General features: G+C 49.2%; 1 protein-coding gene across 4 annotated transcripts in view; it reads right to left on the bottom strand.

Moving 5' to 3' along the window:
- The window catches only part of ebf1a (EBF transcription factor 1a), a 551,914-nt gene that overhangs the window by 160,982 nt on the left and 365,069 nt on the right, over window positions 1–25,863 (bottom strand). For all 4 annotated transcript variants that reach the window (XM_072511902.1, XM_072511903.1, XM_072511900.1 and 1 more), the window contains exon 10: window positions 23,561–23,687. In XM_072511902.1, coding sequence (XP_072368003.1) covers window positions 23,561–23,687 — 127 coding nt within the window. The remainder of the gene's footprint in view (window positions 1–23,560; window positions 23,688–25,863) is intronic.

The raw sequence follows: 25,863 nt of genomic DNA, 5'->3' as shown, positions 1-25,863 counted from the left end.
ACCTCCGGATAGCTAAACTAATTCCTGCCGCCTGCTGGGAGATCAAAGTCAACCTCTTTCAGTGTCCCATAAACAAGCTGGATCAACTACCTTCCATATGGGGATGGGTAGCTCTGCTGCCCCTGGCAATTCCCCTCCCCACCCTCTCCAACCATCCTGCCTCCCAGGAAAATGATCTGAGGAATGGGATGGAAATGGGAGGCTGGGAAACCAGCTGGCAGGCCTATTTTTCAGGCCTATCCAGCTCTGATCCCAGTGCCTAGCAGCGGCTCAAAATCAAGCCCCTTTTTCTCCTTTAGTTTTCCCATTTTTGTTACAGTCTTCAATGTCTTGAAAACTAAAGTATGGTGTAATTTAACTGGTAATTCTCGATTTAACCCATTTGCCCTCCTTCTTCTTGCCTGTGAAGGCACCTGAACTTATCCTGATGTCAAGGATCATCCATTGAAAATGAACAGTTCCCAACCTTGTGGCCGATTAGAAAGAATGAATCTGCAATGTTCAGAGGGGCAGCATTTTCTGCTCCCTGCATTCTTTTTTAATCAAGCCTATGAAGAATGAAGTGGAAGAGGCTGAGCTACAACAGTAGCGGAAACACCAAAGAGAAAAGCATAATAGTTGCAGCTAGAATAGAGCCTTTCAAGATCAGCTATTTTTACAATTACTTCTTACCTAACTAAAAGTAGCAACAATCAGAAGGAAACTTGCACTATAGGAAGCCACAAGACTATCATTACGCTGCCTGGTGTTGCGTGATGCAGAAGATGCAAGGGCATATACAGATAACAGAGCATCGGGGCTAACCACACAGACATCTGTAATGGACTTTTTAAAAAACATTTCTCCACTGCATGTGTGAGCTGCCCCCCCCCCCCCCCCCCCCCCCCTCCCCCGGGCACGTGCAACAGCCTTTACGACAAGTACGTTAACATGCTGACCTCCCGTACTCAATGAATCCTGAGCTCTTAACAGTCCTGCAGAGGGAGTGGTGATTGGGGGGGGGGGGGGGGGGGGGGGGGATGGTGGGTGCGGTGGGAGAGTGATGTCGGGGCAGGGAAAGTGGTGGTGGTTGGGTAGTGGGGGGGGGGGGGGGGGGGGGGGGGGAGTTTAGCTCAGTTGGCTGGATGGCTGTTTTTTGATGTGGAGCCATGGCAAGAGCGCGGGTTCAATTACCATCCTGGTTAAGGTTATCCATGAAGGCACTGCCTTCTCAATCTTGCCCCTTGCCTGAGGTGTGGTGACCCTCAGGCTAAATCACCACTCGGCAGCTCTCAAAGGGGAAAGCAACCTATGGTCCTCTGGGACTGTGGCAACTTTCACTTCATTTCACTAGTCTGTGATAAATGGCTGCAATGGCATTCAGCTTTTTTTCTTTCCAGTTTCCCTCTCCTCTGCACTCTTCTGAAGGTTGCTGACTCAATCTGGGATGCAGTCCGAATGCCAGCAATCCTCCGACACCTCTCCAGGCTGTTCTGCCACTGCAGCATGGTAGCACAGTGTTAGCACAATTGCTTCACAGCTCCAGGGTCCCAGGTTCGATTCCGGCTTGGGTCACTGTCTGTGTGGAGTCCGCACATCCTCCCCGTGTGTGCGTGGGTTTCCTCCGGGTGCTCCGGTTTCCTCCCACAGTCCAAATATGTGCAGGTTAGGTGGATTGGCCATGATAAATTACCCTTAGTGTCCAAAGACAAAAAGGTTAGGTGGGGTTGCTGGGTTATGGGGACAGGGTGGAGGCATGGGCTTAAGTGGGGTGCTCGTTCCTAAGGGCCGGTGCAGACTCGATGGGCCAAATGGCCTCCTTCTGCACGGTAAATTCTATGAGAGCATCACCATACATGCAAACCCAACCTTGGCCTCATCTTATGTCCTCACCTTCCAGCAGGAGTCAGGGGTCGGAGAATCGCCGGGGGCTGGTGTGAATCCCACCCCCGCCGGTTGCCGAAGTCTCCGGCACCGGATATTCGTCGGGGACGGCCCCCCCGCTCAATTCTCCGGCCCGGATGGGCCGAAGTCCGGCCGATAAATTGCCTGTCCCGCTGGCGTAAATTAAATCACCTACCTTACCGGCGGGACAAGGCGGCGTGGGCGGGCTCCGGGGTCCTGGGGGGGGCGCGGGGCGATCTGGCCCCGGGAGGTGCCCCCACGGTGGCCTGGCCCGCGATCGGGCCCACCGATCCGCGGGCGGGCCTGTGCCGTGGGGGCACTCTTTCCCTTCCACCTCCGCCACGGTCTCCACCATGGCGGAGGTGGAAGAGACTCCCTCCACTGCGTATGCGTGGGAAACTGTCAGCGGCCGCTGACGCTCCCGCGCATGCGCCACCCTGACATGTCATTTCCGCGCCAGCTGGCGGGGCAACAAAGGCCATTTCCGCCAGCTGGCGGGGCGGAAATTCCTCCGCGTCAGCCTAGCCCCTCAATGTTGGGGCTCGGCCCCCAAAGATGCCCGTCTGATTGGCGCCGTTTTGGGCGCCAGTCGGCGGACAGCGCGCCGTTTCCGGAGAACTTCGCCCAAGGAGTGAGACCAGCAGATTCTTCCCTCCGTAGGCAGAGGGAATTCAAAGGCTCATCACAACATTGCTACCAGTACCCACGGTGAGATCAGCTAATGTCGTGACATATCAGTCGAACAAGTATCTTCCTGGTCACTATGACTGGGTAGCATAATCGACAACCGAGCCAGTTGAGACAGCTTACGTTACTCCACCCTTTTGCCTATCAGCACAAGCCAATATTATAGCCCTCTCGTGCCATATTCTCGTTGAAACCCTCTTCCAAAGTTATTTGGTGTGCCCAATGCCTTCCTACATTCAAAGAACCTCTTACCCAGTAATCTCACTACCTGTGGCTTCATTTCTTTCCACTTTTCTCCCGGATTCCTTGGTTCCCGTTCAGTGTCCACCCCACCCCAGCCATTGCTGAAAACACTGACATTTTCTACAGGTTAAGCTCTCTAAATGCAAGTTCCCATAGAATCATGGAAAGATTACGGCACAGAAAGATCCACTTGGCCCATCGTGTTTGCGTCGGCCGAAAAACGAGCCACCCAGTGGCTCCCACTTCTCAGCACTTGGTCCGTAGCGCCACAGGTGACGGTACTCAAAGTGCTGAGTTGCTGAAAAAATCAGAGGGGTGAAGGTTGAACATAGAACATAGAAATACAGTGCAGAAAGAGGCCATTCGGCCCATCGAGTCTGCACCGACCCACTTAAATCCTCACTTCCACCCTATTCCCGTTCCCAATAACCGCTCCTAAACGTGCAGACTCCACACAGTCAGTGACCCAGCAGGGAATCGAATCTTGGACCCTGGCGCTGTGAAGCCACAGTGCTATCCACTTGTGCTACCGTGCTGCCCATGAGTTCAATTAAATGGATGCGTTCAAAATTCTGAGGGGTTTTGATCGAGTAGATAGGGAGAAACTGTTTCCCCAGGCAGGAGATGTGGTAACCAGAGGACACAGATTTATTTTTAAATTTAGAGTACCCAATTCATTTTTTCCAATTAAGGGGCAATTTAGAGCGACCAATCCACCTATCTGCACATCTTTGGGTTGTGGGGGCGAAACCCACGCAGACACAGGGAGAATGTGCAAACTCCATACTGTTAGTGACCCAGAGTCGGGTTCAAACCTGAGACCTCGGCACCGTGAGGCAGCAGTGCTAACCACTACACCACCATGCTGCCCCGAGAGGACGCAGATTTAAGATAATTGGGAAAAGAACCAAAGTGATGAGGGGAGTTCTGTGTAATGCTTGAATTACAGGTTCAACAGTAACTTTCAAAAGGGGATTGGACATACACATGACAAGGGAACATTCCCAGGACTATGAGGAGAGTGGGACTAAATAGATAAAACATTTGACGAGCCAGTACAGACATAATGGGACAATTGGCCTCCTTCGGTGCCCCATGATTCCATGACTCTGCTCTTTTGGCGGTTTTAATTGATAGGAAAGTTCAATAATTGCATTTGGCGAGTCGGGGGCAGGGCAGAGGTGTGAGCCCTACAGTTGCTCGTGAAAGTACAGACAAGAAATTGTCAGGAGTGGCCAAAGATAATGGAGGGACAGCAGGAGAAACTCCACAGGTACCCATTACAGGCTGTAGTACACTGGGATGCATGCATTAATGCGGAGTGCTCAGGCCTATTAATCAATGCAAAGTGATACTGCCGGTAATCTGTGACCACCCTGGGCCAACAAATATGATGGCTGCTTTTTTTTTGCTGGGATTTGCGTCCCAGTGACCCTATTCATTGGCGAGTTAAAATTTTCCCGAATGTGAAAATTCTGGCTCAGATTTCCATCGGCTCAAGATCAACAGCACAAAGTAAAAATTCAAACTCCTACCAAATATTTTATATGTATATATTAATTCTGCCTTTATAGATGAAATCTGGGGCGGGATTCTCCACTCCCGCGCCAAAGTGCCCACGCCGTCGTGAACGCCGTCGAGGTTCATGACGGCGTGAAACGGCCCCTATCCCAACCGATTCAGGGCCCGATGATGGGCTAGGATCGGGGCCGCGTCATCTACACGCCCCAGGCCTTGTCGCCGCATGAAGACGCGCCGCTTACATGACGCGGCCAGCACTGCATAACTGGCGTCACCCGCGCATGCACGGTTGCCGTCCTCTCCGAGTCCGCCCCGCAAGAACATGGCGGACGGATCTTGCGGGGCCGCGGAAGGAAGGAGGTCCTCCTTCAGAGAGGACAGCCCGATGATCGGTGGGCACCGATCGCGGGCCATCCCACATTTGAGGTACCCCCCGGTGCAGGATCCCCCCTCCCACCCCCCCCCCCCCCCCCCGCAGGCCACCCCCCCCCAGCATTCCCGCGCTGTTCCCGACGGCAGCGACCAGGTGTGGACGGCGCCGGGGGGGGAACCCGCCGTTTTGGCCTGGCCGCTCGGCCCATCCGGGCCTGAGAATAGCGGGGGTGCGAGAGAATCGCCATTTTGGGTGTCTCCGGCGATTCTCCGGACTGCGGCCCGCGGAACTCGACGGGGCCGTTCCCGCCGCTTGGGAGAATCGCGGGAGGGCGTCGGACCGGTGTCCCGGGAAATTTTGGCGGCCCAGGCGAATCTCCCAACCGGCGCGGGAGTGGAGAATCTCGCACCAGAGCTTTCTGTTCCTGGGGCGTCATTCTCCGACCCCCCGCCGGGTCGGAGAATGGCCGTTGGCCGCCGTGAATCCCGCCCCCGCCCCCGCCAAAGTCTCCGCTCCCGGAGATTGGGCGGGGGCGGGAATCGGGCCGCGCCGGTTGGCGGGACCCCCCGCTCAATTCTCCGGCCCGGATGGGCCGAAGTCCCGCACAGAAATTGCCTGGCCTGCCGGCGTAAATCAAAGCTGGTATTTACCGGCGGGACAAGGCAGCGTGGGCGGACTCCAGGGTCCTGGGGGGGCGCGGGGCGATCTGACCCTGGGGGGTGCCCCCACAGTGGCCTGGCCCGCGATCGGGGCCCACCGATCCGCGGGCGGGCCTGTGCCGTGGGGGCACTCTTTCCCTTCCGCCTCCGCCACGGCCTCCACCATGGCGGAGGCGGAAGAGACTCTCCCCACTGCGCATGCGCGGGAAACTGTCGGCCACTAACGCTCCCGCGCATGCGCCGCATTTCCGCGCCAGCTGGCGGGGCAACAAATGCCATTTCCGCCAGCTGGCGGGGCAACAAACGCCATTTCCGCCAGCTGGCGGGGTGGAAATCCCTCCGGCGCCGGCCTAGCCCCTCAATGTTGGGGCTCGGCCCCCAAGGATGCGGAGCATTCCGCACCTTTGGGCCGGCGCGATTCCGTCTGATTGGCGCCGTTTTTGGCGCCAGTCGGCGGACATCGCGCCGTTGGGGGAGAATTTCGCCCCTGATCTCTGTGGAGGTAGCTAACCTCTACTGAAGCAGCGAGAGTAGAAGAGTGACCTACCATGACAAACCTGACACTGTAGAGGGAAGGAGGAATATTGGGGTTGGGATTGGAAATCAACCAGTTATCCTGATCGCTATCCAGTTACCACTTCTGGAAAATGTCAGACAAGGGATGGATTGGGATCAGCAGTGAAGCCTTGTGCAGTTGAACTGCCTCATTTATGAATGGACACCTGGACAAGGTCATGTGGGGATCACGCGACTACCCAGGGAGCATCATAGCGGACAGGAAAAGAACACAGTATATTGAAAGATATGGGGCAGGATTCTCCGACCCCCCGCCGGGTCGGAGAATTGCTGGCGGGATGTGCTAATCGCGCCACGCCGACCCGATTCCACGCAGAGCGGAGAATCGGCACCATTGGGGCTGGCGTGGTGGACGCGGCGCCGGTCGGGGTATGCGACGACTTTCCGGCACGGGCCGGCGCGCCGATTCTCCGGCCCGGATGGGCCAAGCGGCCGTCATCAAAAAGCCGAGTCCGGCTGGTGCTGTTCTAACATCCTCTGAGCCGGCGGGACCTCGGCCTTGAAGGGTCCGGGAGCGGCCTGTGGGGGGGTTAGGGGAGTCAGACCCCGGGAGGGGCCTCCGTAGTGGCCTGGCCCACGATTGGGGCCCATCGATTGGCGGGCCGGCCTCTCTGTCCCCGACCTCCTTTCCTCCGCACCAGCTACTGTAGCCCTGTGCCATTTGTCGTCAGAGCCAGCGCAGGGAAGAAGGCCACTGCGCATGCGCTAGTTGCCGCCAGCCCAACAGTGCATGCGTGGACCCCACGGCGCCGGGTTTAGGCCGGGATCAGCAGCTGGAGCGGCGTGGGCTGCTCCAGCGCCGTGCTAGCCCCCTGTGGGTCGCAGAATGGGGTCCCGGAATGGGCACCGACGCAGGAGTAAAACACTCCCGTTTTTACATCGGCGTCGGTACTTAGCCGCCCAATGGGAGAATCCCGCCCATAGTTCTGGGACCTATCATGGGAGATTCGGCATGGCCCAGCCAAAATTCTGTTGACTTTCGGTGGGATTGGATAATCCTGTCAGGGCTGGAAAATCCGACTAAATTAATCCATAGCACAGAAAAGGTAATTGCTCCCAACAGTGGGATGGTTTCTCCTGTGCCCGGCGGGGCGGGCCGTACCGGCGCCGAGGAGTGGCGTAATCCACCGCACCTTCAGGGGCTAGGCTGGCGCCGGTGGGCGCAGAAGGGCTTGGCGCCACGCCAACCGGCGCCGAAGGGCCTCCGCCGGCCGGCACGAGTTGGCGCATGCGCGGGAGCATCAGCATCTGCTGGCGTCATCCCAGCGCATGCGCAGGGGGGTTCTTCTCCTTGCCGGCCATGGCAGAGGTTGACAGCAGCCAGCGTGGAGGGAAAGAGTGCCCCCATGGTACAGGCCCGCCCATGGATCGGCGGGCCCTGATCGTGGGCCAGGCCACCTTGGGGGCGGGCAAGATCCCGCCCCCCCCCCCCTCCCCCTCGAGGACTCTGCAGACCACCCGTAGAGCCATGTCCCGCCGGTACGGACCTGGCTTGATTCACACAGGCGGCCGCTCGGCCCATCACGGGCCGGAGAATCGTCGGGGGGGGGGGGGCACTGCCAGCGGCTGCCAACCGGCGCGGCGCGATTCCCACCCCCGCCAAAACCTCAGCGCCGGAGAATTCGGCAGTCGACGGCAGAGCGGGATTCATGCCGCCCCCACGGCGATTCTCTGACCCGGGGGGGGGGGGGGGTCGGAGAATCCCGTCCAATGCGTTTATAATCCACACGGGTCTCCTCCCATTCTAACTACCTCTTCCCACCTGGTCCCCTCTTCCCTAACCTTTGGACTGCATCTCCCTTGTGTCCGTCCCTGTTCGGTAAATGTTGGTCTTGCCAGTGATTACCACATCCCATGGACCCAAAATATCAGGCAAAGCTCCGATCTGATGATTTCAGTGGAGACAGATGGTTTCAAGGTCTACCTTAGTCCTCTGGCTAGGGCTGCCAAACCTCCAGGATCCCCCCGGAGCTTTCAGGAATTAGCAATTAAACTCCATGACACTTCTTTGAACAACTGCAACTCATTGACAGATTTCTGTTCCAAGTCAATGGAGCAAAATCAATGCCCTGTAAAATTCTACAGTATCAATGGGTGGCACCAGAATGGGGGTTGGGTTGTGGGGTGAGGGGCTGGGAGGCCACCGCAGCCTCAATGTCGTGCTATACGGCATTGCAATAGGCCTATCAACTGGGTCACCACCACCACCATCCACTGAGATACTCCTACCAACATCATGTTTATCTCAGGCTGGCATGGCAGACAGGGGCGGCATGGTGGCACTGCTGCCTCACAGCGCCAGTGACCCAATTTCAATTGTCATGTGAGAGTACCTTTAAGAAATGGGTGTTTATAATGGGTATGCATGTAAGTGTCTGTAGTGAGAGTACCTTTCAGAAATGGGTGTTTATTACTGCAGTGATGTCAGAGAGTGGGTGGAACTGGGCTGTCTGTCGGATTTTTACTTTCGTTTTAGGCTGTTTGCTGCAGGGTGTGTTTTAGTTTCGTTTTCAGAGCTTGATAGCTGCAGTCACAGCCAGAAGGTGTATGAATCTCTCTCTGTAATCTAAAGACTGTAAATCCATGCTGGTGATTTAAAACTAATAAAAGTAGTGACATTAACCTGATGTGCTTCTGGTAAAAGATGTTTTAAGTCTTATGGTTGTTAAAAGGAAAGCTTAAAGGATTACTTAGTGTTGTATTCTTTGGGGGTTCTATTTGAATTAATGGTTGCTAGGATGTTCACTGTATGATTTAAAAAGGTTAACTTGAGTTCATAGAATAAACATTGTTTTGCTTTTAAAAATACTTTTCCATTTCTGCTGTACCACACCTGTACAGTGGGCCGTGTGCTCCCCATACCACGATCTAGTAAAAGTTGTGGGTCAGGTGAACTCCATGATTCCCTTTGGGTTTCTCTAAACCCTGGCCCATAACAAGTTGGGGCCTCGAGGGGGATAAAAGTCTATCTATTGGATTGGCTTTGTGAACTTAAAGACAGTGAGGGGTGAGCATATTGTGGGTGCTTTTTCAGGTGTGGTATTCTATTTTAAGTGGGGAGTGTGTTGTGGACAATGGCTCTTTCAAAGGCTCTGAAGTTTTTGGGGGTAGAGACGGTCACACGCGGACAGAGACTAAAAGCAGACTGTTAGATTTGGCAAAAACATTGCAGTTAACATGACCTGACAAAATGAGAAAAGGTGAGGTAATTATGGTGGCGGCAAAGCATTTAAAGTTACCTGAGATACAGTTTGACTCATTGGAAATAGCAAAAATTCAGTTGCAAATTAAACAAATGGAACATGAGATAGAATTAAAGCCGCTTGAATACAAAAGCGAGAGAGAGGGAAAAGAAAGAGAGAAAGAAAGAGAGAGAGAGGAAAAAGAAAGAGAAAGAGAGAGAGAGAGGAAAAAGAGAGAGAAGAAAGGAAAACAGAACGAATAGCCCTAGTAGAACAAAAAGAAAGAGAAAGGGAGATACAGATCAGGGAAAAAGATAAAGAGAGAGAGTTTGAACTTCAGAAAATGGCCATGAAACATGATAGTCAGGTAAAATTGGCAGACATAAAGGGAAACGTACAGTTGGTGGATCGTGATGAGGATAGTGAGAAAGAGCGTAAAAAATGAAGGCTTGGTGGGAATCTATTTAAATATGTCCAAGCATTGCCAAGGTTTGACGAGAAGGAGGTTGAAGCCTTTTTCATTTCATTTGAGAAGGTGGCTAAACAAGTGAAATGGCCACAGGACATGTGGGTATTACTGATTCAAACAAAGCTGATAGGTAGTTTGCATCACTACCGGAGGAGGTATCTGGGACTATGAGGAGATGAAAAAATCCATCTTAGGTGCATATGAACTAGTGCCTGAAGCCTACAGAAAAAGGTTTAGAAATTTAAGGAAAGAATTTGGTCAAACATACATGGAGTTTGAGAGGCTCAACCAGAGTAATTTTGATAGGTGGATAAGGGCTTTGAAAATAGACCAAACGTATGAAGCTCTCAGAGAAATTATACTTTTGGAGGAGTTTAAAAGTTCAATTCCTAATGTTGTGAGAACTCATGTGGAAGAGCAGAGGGTGAAAACTGCGAGATTAGCAGCAGAAATGGCAGATGATTATGAATTAGTTCATAAATCAAAGCTTAGTTTTCAACATCAGTTTCAGCCTGTGACGGATAGAAACTGGGGACATGAGAAATACTCAAGCGGTAGAGGTAAAGGTGATCTGATGGGAGATAATAAGGAGAGTGTACCTCAGGTTAAAAAAGAAATCCAGGTGGGTGGAAAAGAAATGAAAAGTTTCAAATGTTTTCATTGTAATAAACTAGGCCATGTAAAGTCACAGTGTTGGTGGTTGAAGAAAAGCACTGGGAAGGCTGATGTGGGAAAACAGGGTAAGACAGTGGGGTTTGTTAGAGTGGTAAAGGAAAGCCCAAGGGAAGCAAAGGAGGTGCAAATGATTGTACAGCCTGTTCAAGAAGTAATTGATAAGAAGGTGCCAGATGTCTTTAAAGAATTTACTTGTGTGGGTAAAGTTTATTCATGTGTTTCAGGAGGAGTAGGTAAAGAAGTCACAATTTTAAGAGATACGGGAGCTAGTCAATCTTTAATGGTAAGAGATGAGGAGTTATGTAGTTTGGGAAGAATGTTGCCAGAAAAGCTGGCAATATGTGGAATTCAGGGTGAGAGGAGTAGTGTTCAATTATATAAGGTAAGGTTGGAAAGTCCAGTGAAGAGTGGTGAAGTGGTAGTAGGAGTAATAGAGAAACTATCTTGTCCAGGAATACAGTTTATCTTGGGTAATGATATAGCTGGATTGCAGGTGGGGGTGATGCCTACTGTGGTTGATAAGCCGGTGGAAACTCAGATAACTGAAGTGTTGAAGGACGAATATCCTGGGGTTTTTCCGGGTTGTGTAGTAACAAGGTCGTAAAGTCACAAGTCACAGGTTAAGACAAGAGGAGAAATCAGCGAGTGAAGATGAAGTTGAAGTGCAATTTTCAGAAACGATTTTTGATCAGATGGTTGAAAAAGAACAAGAACAGGTGGAGGATGAGGGGGATATTTTTAGTTCAGGAAAATTGGCGGAGTTACAACAGAAAGATGTAGAAATAAAACGGATGTATCAGAAAGCATACACGGAAGAGGAATCTGAGAGTATATCAGAGTGTTATTACCGTAAAAGTGATGTCTTGATGAGAAAATGGAGACCTTTACATATGCAGGCGGATGAAAAGTAGGCAGAAGTTCATTAAGTAGTATTGCCGGTAGGGTATAGAAAGGAGGTGTTGCGAGTTGCACATGAGGTTCCAATGGGAGGTCATTTGGGAATAAGGAAAACTCAAGCTAAAATCCAGAAACATTTTTATTGGCCTGGACTGATGTTAAATTTTGTCAATCATGTCACACATGTCAAGTGATAGGGAAACCTCAAGCAGCGAGAAAACCAGTGCCCTTAATACTCATTCCAGCATTTGAGGAACCTTTTACAAGGGTCCTAATTGATTGCGTAGGATCGCTTCCTAAAACAAAAAGCGGGAATTAAAAAACTTCTGACTATAATGGAAGTGTCTACTAGGTTTCCAGAGGCCATTCCAGTACGTAATATTACAGCCAAAAAGATTGTGGAGGAGTTACTTAAATTCTTTACTGGATATAGACTACCTACAGAAATACAATCGGATCAAGGATCAAATTTTACCTCAAGGTTATTCAAAGAAGTTATGGATAGCTTAGGAATAAAACAATTGAAATCAACTGCGTATCATCCAGAATCGCAGGGAACGTTAGAAAGGTGGCATCAGACATTAAAGACAATGTTGAGGGCTTATTGTCAAGATTATCCAGAGGATTGGGATAAAGGAATTCCATTTGTACTGTTTGCAATTAGGGATGCACCTAATGAGTCAACCAAATTCAGTCCTTTTGAACTAATTTTTGGTCATGAGGTAAGAGGACCACTTAAATTGATTAAGGAAAAATTGGTGAGTGAGAAATCGGAAATTACATTATTGGATTACGTGTCAAATTTTAGGGAACGATTAAATAGAGCAGGTGAATTGGCTAGACAACATTTAAAAGTTGCACAAAATGTGATGAAACGGGTCGCGGACAAGAAATCCAAAGTTCGTAGTTTTGCCAGTGGAGATAAAGTTTTAGTGTTGTTACTCGTGGTAGGTGAACCTTTAGAAGCTAGGTTTTGTGGATCTTGTCAGATTGAATGGAAATTAAGTGAGGTGAATTATGTGGTTAAAAACACCAGATAGAAGGAAAACTCGAGTGTGTCATGTGAATATGCTTAAAAGGTACTTTGAAAGGGAAGGAGAGAGAAAGGAGGTTTTAATGATTCTAACTTAAAGTGACAAACCAAATCCAGATGACTGTGAATTTGACATACCACAACTTAAATTGGAAGGGCAGCACAGTGGCGCAGTGGTAGCACTGCAGTCTTACAGCGCCAAGGTGACAGGTTCGATCCTGGCTGTGGGTCAATGTCCGTGTGGAGTTTGCACATTCTCCCCGTGTTTGCGTGGGTTTCGCCCCCTCAACCCAAAGATATGCAAGGTAGGTAGATTGAACATGCTAAAATTGTCCCTTAATTGGAAAAAATAAATTGGGTACTCTAAATTTTTTTTTTTTTAAATTAAATTGGAAAACGAGGATGTTCTTAAAAATTGGGATAAATTGTTGAGTTACCTTCCAGAGGGAAAACGAACTGACCTGAAAGAGTTATTGATATCACGTGGGCAAGTTTGTAGAGATAAATTGGGAAGGACTAAAATGGCTATACATGATGTAGATGTGGGAAATGCTGTTCCAATCAAACAACATTCATACCCTTTAAAGTTGGCACAGGTTAACAAAGAGATTGAGAGTATGCTTCAAAATGGCATAATTGAAGTGGGTTTCAGCCAATGGAGCTCACCCATAGTGATGGTACCTAAACCAGACGGTACCCAACGGTTGTGTGTGGACTATAGAAAGGTGAATGCAGTTACAAGAACAGACTCTTATCCTATCCCACGTTTGGAGGATTGCATTGAGAAAGTGGGACAATCAGCTTTTATTTCCAAACTGGATTTACTTAAAGGTTACTGGCAGGTACCTTGATCCGAAAGGGCGAAGGAGATTTCAGCTTTTGTGACTGCAGATGGTAAATACCAATTCAAAGTTATGCCATTTGGCATGAAAAACGCTCCAGTCACATTTCAACGGTTAACTAACAAAGTTGTTTCAGGATTACCCAATTGTGCGGTATACATTGACGATCTGGTCATTTTCAGCCGGTCATGGAGTTATTCAATCGACTTCAGGAGGCGGGTTTGGTGGTACACCTAGCCAAAAGTGAATTTGGAAAAGCCCAGGTCACTTTCCTTGGCCATACAATCGGACAGGGTCGAATGGTCACACGGGATGTGAAACCAACAGTTATTGAGGAGTTTCCGATACCCTCAAGATGAAGGGAAATAATGCAAATTCTTGGCATGAGTGGATTTGATCGAACATTTGTGCAAAGGTTTTGTAGCGTGATTACTTCACTGAAGGACTTGCTGAAAAAGCGTAACAAATTCGAGTGGACAGCGGAGTGTCAACAGGCATTTGACTGCCTGAAAGCTGTGATAACCAATGCTCCTGTGTTGGAGAATTACAAGGGACTCTGGAATCAGATTGAACTAAAGTATCTGACTTTAAATAGAAATGCCGAGGCGTAGAGAAATGGACGGATTGTGCCGAGACCTTCTTGTTCAAAGAGACTGTCAATCAAGAAGGATTCCAGTTGGAGGAAGAAGAAAAAAAAATTGACTATATTATTATATCTGTTTGCGTGTGTTGTTTTTTGAAACAAAAAAGTATATTTACTGTGTTCATTTGTTAAAGGATAGTGAAAAGGTGAAAAATGAAACCATCTTGAAGTTGATGGGTTTTTTTTTTTCTTGGGGGGAGGTGTCATGTGAGAGTACCTTTAAGAAATGGGTGTTTATAAATGGGTATGCATGTAAGTATCTGTAGTGAGAGTACCTTTCAGAAATGGGTGTTTATTACTGCAGTGATGTCAGAGAGTGGGTGGAGCTGGGCTGTCTGTCAGCTTTTTACTTTCGTTTTAGGTTGTTTGCTGCAGGGTGCGTTTTAGTTTCGTTTTCAGAGTTGGATAGCTGAAGTCACAGCCAGAGGTGTATGAATCTCTCTCTGTAATCTAAAGACTGTAAATCGATCCTGGTGATTTAAAACTAATAACAGTAGTGACTTAAACCTGATGTGCTTCTGGTAAAAGGTGTTTTAAGTCTTATGGATGTTAAAAGGAAAGCTTAAAGGATTACCTAGTGTTGTATTTTTTGGGGGTTGTATTTGAGTTAATGGTTGATAAGATGTTCACTGTATGTTTTAAAAAGGTTAACTTGAGTTCATAGAATAAACATTGTTTTGCTTTAAAAAATACTTTTCCATTTCTGCAGTACCACACTTGTAGAGTGGGCCATGTGCTCCCCATACCCACAATCTAGTAAAAGTTGTGGGTCAGGTGAACTCCATGATACACTTTGGGGTTCTTTAAACCCTGGCCCATAACACAATTCTGGCTTTAGGTAACTGACTATGTGCAGTTTGCACTTTCCCCCCATGTCTGCGTGGGTTTCCTCTGGGCACTCCGATTTCCTCCCACAGTCCAAAGATGAGCAGGTTAGTTGGATTGGCCATACTAAATTGCCCATTCGTGTCCAAAAATGTGTCGGTTCGGTGGGGTTATGGGGATAGGATGGGGGAGTGGGCCTAGGTAAGGTGTCCTTTCAAAGGTTTGGCTGCGACTCAATGGGCCGAATGGCTTCCATCTGCCCTGTAGGAATTCTATTCTATAAACTCTAACTGCCCAAGGGGCACTGCTCGGGCGTGCAACCTTGTCTGCAGCATGCTCCCTATTTGAGATCAGCTCATGAATTTCACGTGTGCATTTTTAAAAAATAAATAAATTCAGAGGAATGTGATTCAGGTCAGCCTGAGTGGCAGCTCACAGGTAGATAGATGGTTACAGGGCAAATTTTGGCTCATCAGTTAAAAATAATTTCTGCTAAATGAGACCCAACCACAAGCATTCAACCATGAGGAGCGGAGGACTAGTTGTACAAGAGAGGAAAGCACGGCTGATTGTGTACTGAACCAGATTGCAAAGAGGTTGCAGTTCAGTTTGCTTGTCCCCCCCCTCCCCCCGCCCCCCCACCCCCTGCACACACCGCATCCCTATTCTTCCTACCCACCCAGCCCTTCTCCGCTTGCTCTCCCCCTCCTCCAAATGAGGTCAATCGAACAAGCAATGCTTAAGTATTTTAGCTGAAGGACTGAAGTCAATTCCCTCTGAGAAAACACATGGCCACTGTGGTTTTATAATATGTTCCAGAACACAATGTTCGCTGTGGAACATTGCAGAGTCAAAGAAAAAAAAACTCCAGGTTTTTGGAATGTTTCATGGAATGTGTTAGGATCAGAACTTCCAATTGGTCTATTTCCTGTAGGACTATAATGAGGCTTGTTAAAAAAAAAAGCAGTACAAAGTATGTGGGAGTTAAAACAAGTTCACATGGGAAATATGAATGGCTTACACACAAACCTTGGATAGCTTTGCTAAACAGCTAGTTGGGTTGTTATTCAAAACCTACAAGGGACCAATAAAGTCAATTAAAAAACAGCAGTCTGCTGGTTGGAGAATACGACAGGATTTATGCTTCATGTCCTTCAGAGGCTAAAGATTTTACTATTAAACTGCATTATTTCTCCTGCAGAGCAGAGACAGAGTATGCGTTTCTCAATTTTCCTTCTTGCAAAAATGCTGACTGTCTTCATTAAGTGGAGCAAAAATTGTTTGGGGATTTCTTGAACTCAGTGTGAAACCCTGGCTAAATGGCTTGTAACCATTTTCTTTAATTTGATGTTAGAATGATTGTACGACAAACAAATTTTTCTTCCACAGTCATGCTTATGGTTTTCAATTAGGTGCAACAACAGTGTAGACACACGGCAATCTGCCAATATCCACCCGGCCTGTTGTAGCAGGGAGAAAATGACCCACTGGAATGCTCATTTCATAACATTGTGCAACCCACCCACCCACTCCTCTCCCAAACCCACCCTTAAAATAACCCGCAACCACCATCAACCAACGCAAATAACATTGACAATTTGCTCACTGTCTTCCTTCAGGATTGTGAAATTAAACCACACTCAAGCAGATTAATCTTGGGCGGCACGGCGGCGCAGTGGTTAGCACTGCTGCCTCACGGTGCTGAGGACCCGGGTTCGATCCCGGCCCAGGGTTACTTTCCATGTGGAATTTGCACATTCTCCTCATGTCTGTGTGGGTCTCACCCCCACAACCCAACAATGTGCAGGCTAGGTGGATTGGCCATGCTAAATTGCCCCTTAATTGGGAAAAAAGAACGGCACCTTGTTCCCACTGGGTATGTTGTTCCCATTAATTTCAATTGTTTGGACATTCTGCCAAGGGGGATGATGAGTTCATAGTTTCCTTGTGTGGCCTGTCAAGATTAAACTGCTTGTTTCAGTTCATAGAATCCCTACAGTGCAGAAGGAGGCCATTTGGCACATTGAGTCTGCACTGATCCTCCAAAGGAGCACCCCACCTTGGTCCACACACCCGTCCTAACCCCATAATCTCACCTTAGTGTCTGGATACTAAGGGCCAATTTAGCATGGCCAATCCACGTAACCTACACATCTTTGGACTGTGGGAGGAAACCAGAGCACCCGGAGGAAACCCACGCAGACAGAGGGAGAACGTGCCAACACCACACAGACAGTCACCCAAGGCTGGAATTGAACCCGGTCCCTGGTGCTGTGAGGCAGCAGTGGTAACCACTGTGCCACCATGTCGCCCAAGGCAGTAGTGTTTTTTTTAAAGTTTAAAAAAAAATTTAGAGTACCCAATTATTTGTTTCCAATTAAGGGGCAATTTAGCGTGGCCAATCCACCTAACCTGCACATCTTTTGGGTTGTGGGGGTAAAACCCACGCAAACACGGGGAGAATGTGCAAACTCCAGACGGACAGTGACCCAGAGTCGGGATCGAACCTGGGACCTCGGCGCCGTGAGGCATCAGGGCTAACCCACTTCGCCATCGGGCTGTCCTCCAAGGCAGTAGTGTTACCCACAGTGCCACCGTGCTACTATATTTAAGCTTTTCCACTCACAGTTTGCGACCCTCCATTCCAAAAGGGCATTATTTTCCTGGCAGCCTCTGGTGTTTTGCCAGGTGGCGGTTCACTGTACATCAGCTGAGTTCATTTTGGTGATCTATCGCACGCCACAGCAGGAATCACAGCAAGTCTTTGCCACGCCCACTTTCCAAACCAACTTGTTGAACTGGCAAAGAGAGGCCTGTATCATGAGCAGTAAACCTTAACCTGGACTTCGACCCCTTCCTCGCCACCCCTCCCTAACCCTAATCCCTAACAATGCTGAGTCAGAGGCTCTTTCACACCCACTCCCAGTGGTTCAGTTCATAGCACTAATACTTCTGAGTCAGTGAAGGTTAAGAGTTCAAATCTCCTGAGCTGTGCTGAAGCAGCACCGCACAGAGGTCGTGGGCGGGATTCTCCACTCCCGCGCCGAAGTGCCCACGCCGTCGTGAACGGCGTTGAGGTTCACGACGGCGCGAAACGGCCCCGATCCCGACCGATTCAGGCCCCGACAATGGGCTAGGATCGGGGCCGCGTCATCTACACGCGCCAGGCCTTGTCGCCGCGTAAAGGCGGCGCCGCATAGATGACGCGGCCGGCGCCACATAACTGGCGTCACCCGCACATGCGCGGGTTGGCCGGCGCCAACCCGCGCATACGTGGTTGCTGTCCTCTCTGCGTCTTGCAGGGCCGCGAAAGGAAGGAGGTCCTCCTTCAGAGAGGACGGCCCTACGATCGGTGGGCACCGATCGCGGGCCATCCCACATTTGAGGTACCCCCCGGTGCAGGATCCGCCCCCCCCCCCCTTGCAGGCCACCCCCCAGCGTTCCCGCGCTGTTCCCGACGGGAGTGACCAGGTGTGGACAGCGCCGGGGGGAACCCGCCGTTTTGGCCTGGCCGCTCGGCCCACCCGGGCCTGAGATTAGCGGGGGTGCCAGAGAATCGCCATTTTGGGTGTCTCCGGCGATTCTCCGGCCTGCGGCCAGCGAAACTCGACGGGGCCGTTTGCGCCACTTGGGAGAATCGCGGGAGGACGTCGGACCGGCGTCCCGGGAAATTTTGGCGGCCCAGGCGATTCTCCCAACCGGCACGGGAGTGGAGAATCTTGCCCACTGTCTTTCAGATGAGGGGCAAAATTCTCCCCCAACGGCGCGATGTCCGCCCACTAGCGCCCAAAACGGCGCCAATCAGACGGGCATCGCGCCGCCCCAAAGGTGCGGAATGCTCCGCATCTTTGGGGGCCGAGCCCCGACATTGAGGGGCTAGGCCGGCGCCGGAGGGATTTCCGCCCCGCCAGCTGGCGGAAACGGCGTTTGTTGCCCCGCCAGCCGGCGCGGAAATGACATATCGGGGCGGCGCATACGCGGGAGCGTCAGCGGCCGCTGAAAGTTTCCCGCGCATGCGCAGTGGAGGGAGTCTCTTCCGCCTCCGCCATGGTGGAGGCCGTTGCGGAGGTGGAGGGAAAAGAGTGCCCCCACGGCACAGGCCCGCCCACGGATCGGTGGGCCCCGATCGTGGGCCAGGCCACCGTGGGGGCACCCCCCCGGGTCAGATCGCCCCGCGCCCACCCCCAGTACCCCAGAGCCCGCCCGCGCCACCTTGTCTCGCCGGTAAATACCTACTTTAATTTACGCCGGCGGAACAGGCAATTTCTCGGCGGGACTTCGGCCCATCCGGCCGGAGAATTGAGCGGGGGGGCCCGCCAACCGGCGCGGCCCGATTCCCGCCCCCGCCCAGTCTCCGGTACCGGAGACTTCGGCAACCGGCGGGGGCGGGATTCACGGCGGCCAACGGCCATTCTCCGACCCGCTGGGGAGTCGGAGAATGACGCCCCAGATGTGGTAATTTCTTCATTTGATCAATTTTCTTATTTTGATTTACAGTCTGCTCATTCAGGTGGAGTTCTCCAGGTTGACGAACCCGCATTATCCAGGACTATCACGGGTCATGCCTTCCCAGGACATGTTTTGTCCCAGAATCTGTCTGCGTCGGCCAGTCTTTGTGCCTGAGCATGCATCGCCCACTATTCTTTTCCACATGCATCGGCCCTGGAAGTGATTTGTGTTTGGGGGTATCAGCGCGTTTCCGAACCTAGACAGACTCGTTAATTTGCTCCCTGAATCGCTCCCGGCTCTGGGTCACTGTCCGTGTGGAGTTTACACATTCTCCCTATGTTTGCATGGGTTTTGCCCCCACAATCCAAAAGATGTGCAGGCGAGGTGGATTCGCCACTCTAAATTGTCCCTTAATGAGAAAAAATGAATTGGGTACTCCAAATTTTATGAAAAAAAATTAAAGATTTGCTCCCAGAAAGTTACTGACCCTCGGGTTCTCTGTTATTTGTTCCTCCATATTTATCCCTCAATCAAAAACAGATTATCCAGTCATTATCACATTGTTTTTTCTTTTTTTTCTTTTTTTATAAATTTAGAGTACCCAATTTTTTTTTCCGATTAACGGGCAATTTAGTATGGCCAATCCACCTAACTTGCACATCTTTGGGTTGTGGGGTTGAAACCCACGCAGACATGGGGAGAATGTGCAAACTCCACACGGATGGTGACCCAGGGCCGGGATGCAAACCCGTGTCCTCAGTGCCGCAGTCCCAGTGCTATCCACTGCGCCACATTATCATATTGTTGTTGTGGGAGCTTACTGTGCACAAATTGGTTGCTGTGCTTCTTACATTATAACACTTCCAAAGTACTTCTTTTGTTGTAAAGCATTTTGGGATTGCCTGTGATTACGAAAGGTGCTACATAAATGCGATTCCTTTTTTCATTACCATTGCATCACAGTCACGGACTGGGGCCTACCTGACCTGGATAGTTTCTGTTCCAAGCCGGGTAATGTAATTCCTGGTCCACCACTAGGGGGAGCAGGTTGACAGTCCTGTAGACCAGAATGGAAAGTGATGGTGTATCTGTGAAACCGAACTCGGTTTCTCATTAACTATTTCAGAGAGGTGCTAATTGTAGCCCTGGCATCCATTCAAGAGCCAGCCTGACTCACCTGAAGTTCTGATGTGCCTGGGTGCCATGCTGGGGATTTGAAAATGCAGCTGCATGTGGCAAGTTCTCCAATTCCTGCAAGCCCTCCGGGGTCAACATGTCCACTCAGCAATAGCTACTTGCCTCACAATGGAAGACCATGAGTAATGTTCCACCCCCAGGTCCTGTGCCCAGATACACCTAGTGGAGATTTTAAGAGTACAGACTAAAGTGGCAGCCGATTGACTCATATCCTTGCAAACTGGAAAGGGTTCAGGCCTCACATAGAAATGCAGAGAGAGCGAGAGTGAAAAGGAAAACAGCATATAGCTCAACGGGAGAACCCCCCCCCCCAAAAAGCCTATCCGTTGTACTGGCACTTCCACATCATCGTGAAATGGCTTTGGGTAGGCATTGCGATGAGCGACTGGCAGTATAACTCAAGAGTGGGATGCCCATTTGGTACACTGAGTGGAGGAATCAATCCTTGGAGGAACACTCTCGCACCATTTTGACGTGTACAACATCACAGTCTAGAAATACATTTTAAAAGTCACTCGGGTAATCATCACCAGATCTAATCCAGCCCAGGCTCTTAATATATGTAGGGAGGGAACACTTCCACCCACTCTCACTACATGGTCATGGCCTGGGTCATCTTTGTGCCTGCCTGTACTACTAGCAATAAAACTCAGGTCTTCTAACATGTGCATCATGACTCCACTTGCCACAGACTACAATCAAATGAAAAAACTGTGCTTCCTCCTCCATTGCCTGTTTGAATGACTTCTGATGTAGTCTGACGTTGTGATATTTGCAAATTAGGAAATTATAATTTCTATTTGTTTTAAAAGCAATGGCAAAACTTGGCTTCTGTTTCCCCGTAAATAAAAATAATGGTTTTATATTTATGCCAGTGTTTAAATTGTACTGTCGGCAGGCTAATTCTATCTGCAATACAATTAAAGGAACTATTAGTCAAATACTTTCATTACATCCCCATAATTGGCTTTTTATTTGTGTAATCATGTATGAGAGATTCTAGCACTATTAAACTTAAAACTCAGAGTGATGGTTTCATGTTCCATTGAATTAACTCTACACCTGCTTGTTTCTATCCATCGCAAGGGGTCTTTGCAAATATGGTCGCCACAAGGGCAGTCTCATGAGAATCGGAGTTTTAAATTTTCATTCAGGCCCTTGGGGAAAAATGAAACTGTAATTCACACTAATATGTTTGCCTGTCCAGAACGTGGGCCCATATGTACATGTTTCCCACATGTGAGAGCAATGTGCGCATGCCAGTGTGTGTTTTTGTGTCTCTTGTGTGTATACGCATATATGTGTAACCATACGTATGGATGCATGCGCATGTGCGTCCATGTGTTTTAAGTCTCCGAGTGTGTGTATTTGTATCATTAGATCTGCTATGCACTTGTGCTGTTGTTCAACTAAGATCTTGGAAGAAGCATACTCAAGTACCCAACAGGCTCTGTGTGCTTAGAAGGCCATTGGGGGGACAGGGTTGATGGGTTGATGTAACAGCCAAAAGTGGGTCTTCACTGCCAAAAAGCAGTGAGCATATATTTGGCCCTGGCATTGACTACAAGTGCCAAACACATAAAACAGGAGTTAGTGTTTGAATCATAGAATCTTACACCACAGATCAAGACAATTCGGCCCATCACACCTGTGCCAGCTCTTTGGAAGAGCTATTTTCTTTAGTGCGATTCGGTACCGTGATGCTGGTAAAAGCACCTTGAAGGGGGAGAGAGTCAGGTTATAAAGTAATCATCACCAGATCTAATCCAGCCCAGGCTACTGATGAGGGGAACTGTTAACCTATCTGTTAAGTTAGCTGATCTCAGCTGGAGAGGTGCTCGTGGCTGTAAACATGCCAGTGTCTCTTGCATGAGGGAGATTTATCAATCCAGGTCACTAACCACAGCCCCTGCTTGTTGAGGCCAGGATAAGACTTGACAATGATGTCTCTTCACAAGTGAATAACTGATTGAGTCTGAACTCTCAAGTCTGGTTCAGGATGTTTTATTAGTTGAGGCAGCTACTGATCTCCTGCTTGTACCTGTGATACCCAATGGGAGTCATGATGGTAAGGAATTGCTTCTTATCCCTAACCCAGGTGCACCCAGGGCAACTGTGGTACCTTCACTGCCAACAGCACACTAAGGGCATACTGGGAATCTAGCTGAGTACCAACCTAATCAGCATGGTTCGGATTCACATCACATGGCAGTCTGACCTGTGGAGTCAATGGGGGAACCTATTGGCTGCTCAGTAACAATTCAGCTAGGTTTTTAGGAGGCTTAATGTCTTCAATGACCTTCAGAGAGTTACACTCAATCGTATGCTTCTGAGGGCTAGGAGTGAGCTCTTTAATGTACGCATAAAGAATTCTGCAGGATCCCAGGAACAGAATTACTTCCGTGTGGAGTTTGGAGTGAATATGTGGGCAAATGCCTGCACAGGCTGCATCCAGACACTACCATAGTTCACACAAGTCACTGTATTGTCGAAATGGGCAAGCCTGCACACCACGGAGAAACCAACCCACACAGTGTGAATGCTGCAACTTCCCTTTATTTTCAGCTGGTCCCCACCACTGCCTAACTCTGCTAACGCACAGCTAACTCTAAGTACTTCCCTCTCCTTCACTCCTGTACTCCCAGCACCTCTCCCCAAGCAGACATGATCCTGGATAATGAGTCTTGGCAGGCTATTTTTGATCATAGGGGCATCAATGCAATCAAGCCTAATTCCATCTCTGTCCATTTTTAACACACACGCACACTGTGGTGGTATGTATTAGGGGTAATACGGTACACCACGTGTCGACAGGCTATTGGTGGAGGGATGCCAGGTCCTGATAGGATCTGCCACCTACTGGACTCCACCCAGAAATGCCGGTATAAGAACCCAGTTTTTCCCTTCATTTCCCTCAGCAGCTGCATTCTGTAATCACGCTGCTGGGGATAAAGTTCTGCTTAATAAAGCCTTCAATTGACATTACCTCAACCTGCCTCGCGTCATATTGACGGTGCTACACACACATATTCCTACGGTAGTGATCCAGGATGAGAGGGAGGGAGGACAGGGGTGCAGAATGCAAGACATCACAGGAAGGAAACACATTTGTGACTGGGACTGAAATCAAGTGCAGCTCAATTGGGGATTAAACCAGGACCCCCGAGAGGTCTACAACCCACCGTTCCACAGCAGCCAGTGCATTTACCAACAGAGCCACTGGCAGAACAATCAAATGGAACGTTCAACGTGACAGCGAACTCTGAGCAGGTGTACTGGGAAGAATCAACCAAGCAACAATGGTTACAAATACTACAAAGGAGCAAAGAGTAAAGAACCACCAGCCACTCCACACCACCAATAAGTTCCCAAAAAACAAAACCCCACGGTTATGGGCTGGCTTACCTGTGTAGATGAATCGACCGGGAGTCCCTTTACAAAACTGTTTCGACTTGTAGGACAGTGTGACTTCCACCACGCCAGGAATGTGCCGGGGAGGGGTCTGCACCCTAATTGCATGCGGGGTGATTAGCTGCAATAAAGCACAGTAAAAATGCCATCAGGCTATCAGGTGATGTTCTTCAGCAGCACTTCATTGCCAACTTTCAGTAAACAGGGCTTTCTCAAACTCGCAATAAACGTGTCACTGCCCTAATACTCTGTTGATAGAATGCACATTAAATTGTACTGACAAGAGTATTAAAAGTGTTTTACAATGCAGTTGTAAAGCAATTAACTCTGTATTCTCCTGGTCTGATGTGACTTGGCTGACTTCCTGCCGCGAACACAATGTGCAATAGACGTAGATTCATATAAGTGTTTTATTGAAACAGGTTACTTTATTTCAGAATACATTCTTTAGAGAATAAGGGGGAGGAGATGGTGGGGGCAATCTGGAGATATTTCCTTTCTGTAAATTAACAGGTATCTCCCTCATTTCACACATTTGTCTCTGACAGCAAGTATTAGCTATGCGGGGCATTAGATGCACTTGGATCAGTGCCAATAAACCTCAGGTGCTAGTTACAGCTGGGCCAGGTATGTTTCCTTGGTCCTGCCTGGGCCTGGACCCTGGGCCTCCTGATAGGGTTACCAACTCTGGCTGGACATATTCCAGGAAACGTCAGCAGAAGTTATGTCACAGAAAGCCAGCAGTGCAGCGAGAGCAGGTCTGGGAGCGTTTGAAAACATCAACTGATTGCCAACGGATCATCTCTGTCCAAAGTATCTCCCTGCCTAAAGAAGATAAGATGAGAAGTACACGATATTCTGGCAATAGGCTCCCACCCTAAAGGAGGGCTTAAGAAGGATTCTTAAATTCCCAGCTCCAGCTCTCACGACCCCTGGATCATTTAAAGGTCCCAGGTCAGAGCTGTTGTAGCCAATCAGAGCCGCAGTAGGACAAAGTTGCACTTTCCAGTGAAGTGGCTGCGTCTAATCAGCAGTCAGCTGGATTGGGCATGGTTTTAAAATTAGGGGTCGCCCTTATCGGACAGAATTGAAGAGAAATCTTTTTTTCAGAGGATTGTGCAGCTTTGGAACTCTCTGCCTCAGAAGGCGATGGAAGTGGTGTCACTGAATATTTCTTTTTTATACATTTAGAGTGCCCAATTCATTTTTTTCCAAATAAGGGGCAATTTAGCATGGCCAATCCACCTACCCTGCACATCTTTGGGTTATGGGGGCGAACCCCACGCAGACACGGGGAGAATGTGCAAACTCCACACAGACGGTGACCCAGAGCCGGGATCGAACCTTGGACCTCGGCGCCTTGAGGCAGCAGTGCAAACCACTGCGCCACCGTGCTGCCCTATCACTGAATATTTTTAAGGCGAAAGTGGATAGTTTCCTGTTAGGCAAGGGATAACCAAAGTTTATCAGGGGTGTACGCGAATGTGGAATGCGAAACACAATCAGAGCAGTCATAATCTTATCAAATGGTGGGGTAGGTTTGAGAGCCGAATGGCCTACTTATGCACCTATTTCATATGCTTGTATGTCTAAATGTCCGGCAAGCACTGCCGGTGCAGTCAACGGCCCCAAAAAGGCACACCGACGTTAAAGGTGGCCCAGATCAAACAAACACAGACGAGAGAAGAAACCGCAACCTTGACAGTGCCTTCTCCCTTTGCCACTGATGTTGTGGTTTAAAAATCTCCTGGAAGGCTTTCTTTGGCCAGTGGAAAATGAATACCGATTCCAGGATATTCCCGGCTATTCCTGGAAGGTTAACAACCCTACCACGAGAGGATTTGGCCTGCCTGTATAGCCTCCACTTGCTGCCTTCCAGGACCTTTAGGAAGATACCACCAGTTAATTAAGATCACAAACCTCTGAACAATTGTGCGTGAGCAAGCCTTGCACATGCCCAGTTATTAACCTCCATTCTGGTTCTGGTTTGCCGTTTAAATTGGAAGAATTTGACAGTAAGGAGACCAAATAACCTTTGAATAATAGGGACTCCATTACCTGGCTGGGTGACAGATACACAAGCTAAACCCGCTTAGCTAGAGATTTAGGAGATTAAAAAAATATTGGATAAGAACACAAAATTAAAAATTAATATGGAAACATTCAAAAATCAGTAAAGTTTACTCCTCAAGTATCCTAACTAACCGAGCCTAACAACTAGCTGCATTTTGAATGCTCCTTGACACAATTAATCATTCTGGCAGATTATTCCAAATATCTAGCCCCGATTTTAACAT

This window comes from Scyliorhinus torazame, chromosome 7 (assembly GCF_047496885.1).
Source record: "Scyliorhinus torazame isolate Kashiwa2021f chromosome 7, sScyTor2.1, whole genome shotgun sequence".
NCBI classification, from domain to species: Eukaryota; Metazoa; Chordata; class Chondrichthyes; order Carcharhiniformes; family Scyliorhinidae; genus Scyliorhinus; species Scyliorhinus torazame.
The sequence above is the reverse complement of the archived record's forward strand: the minus strand, read 5'-3'. Positions and strand labels throughout refer to the sequence as shown.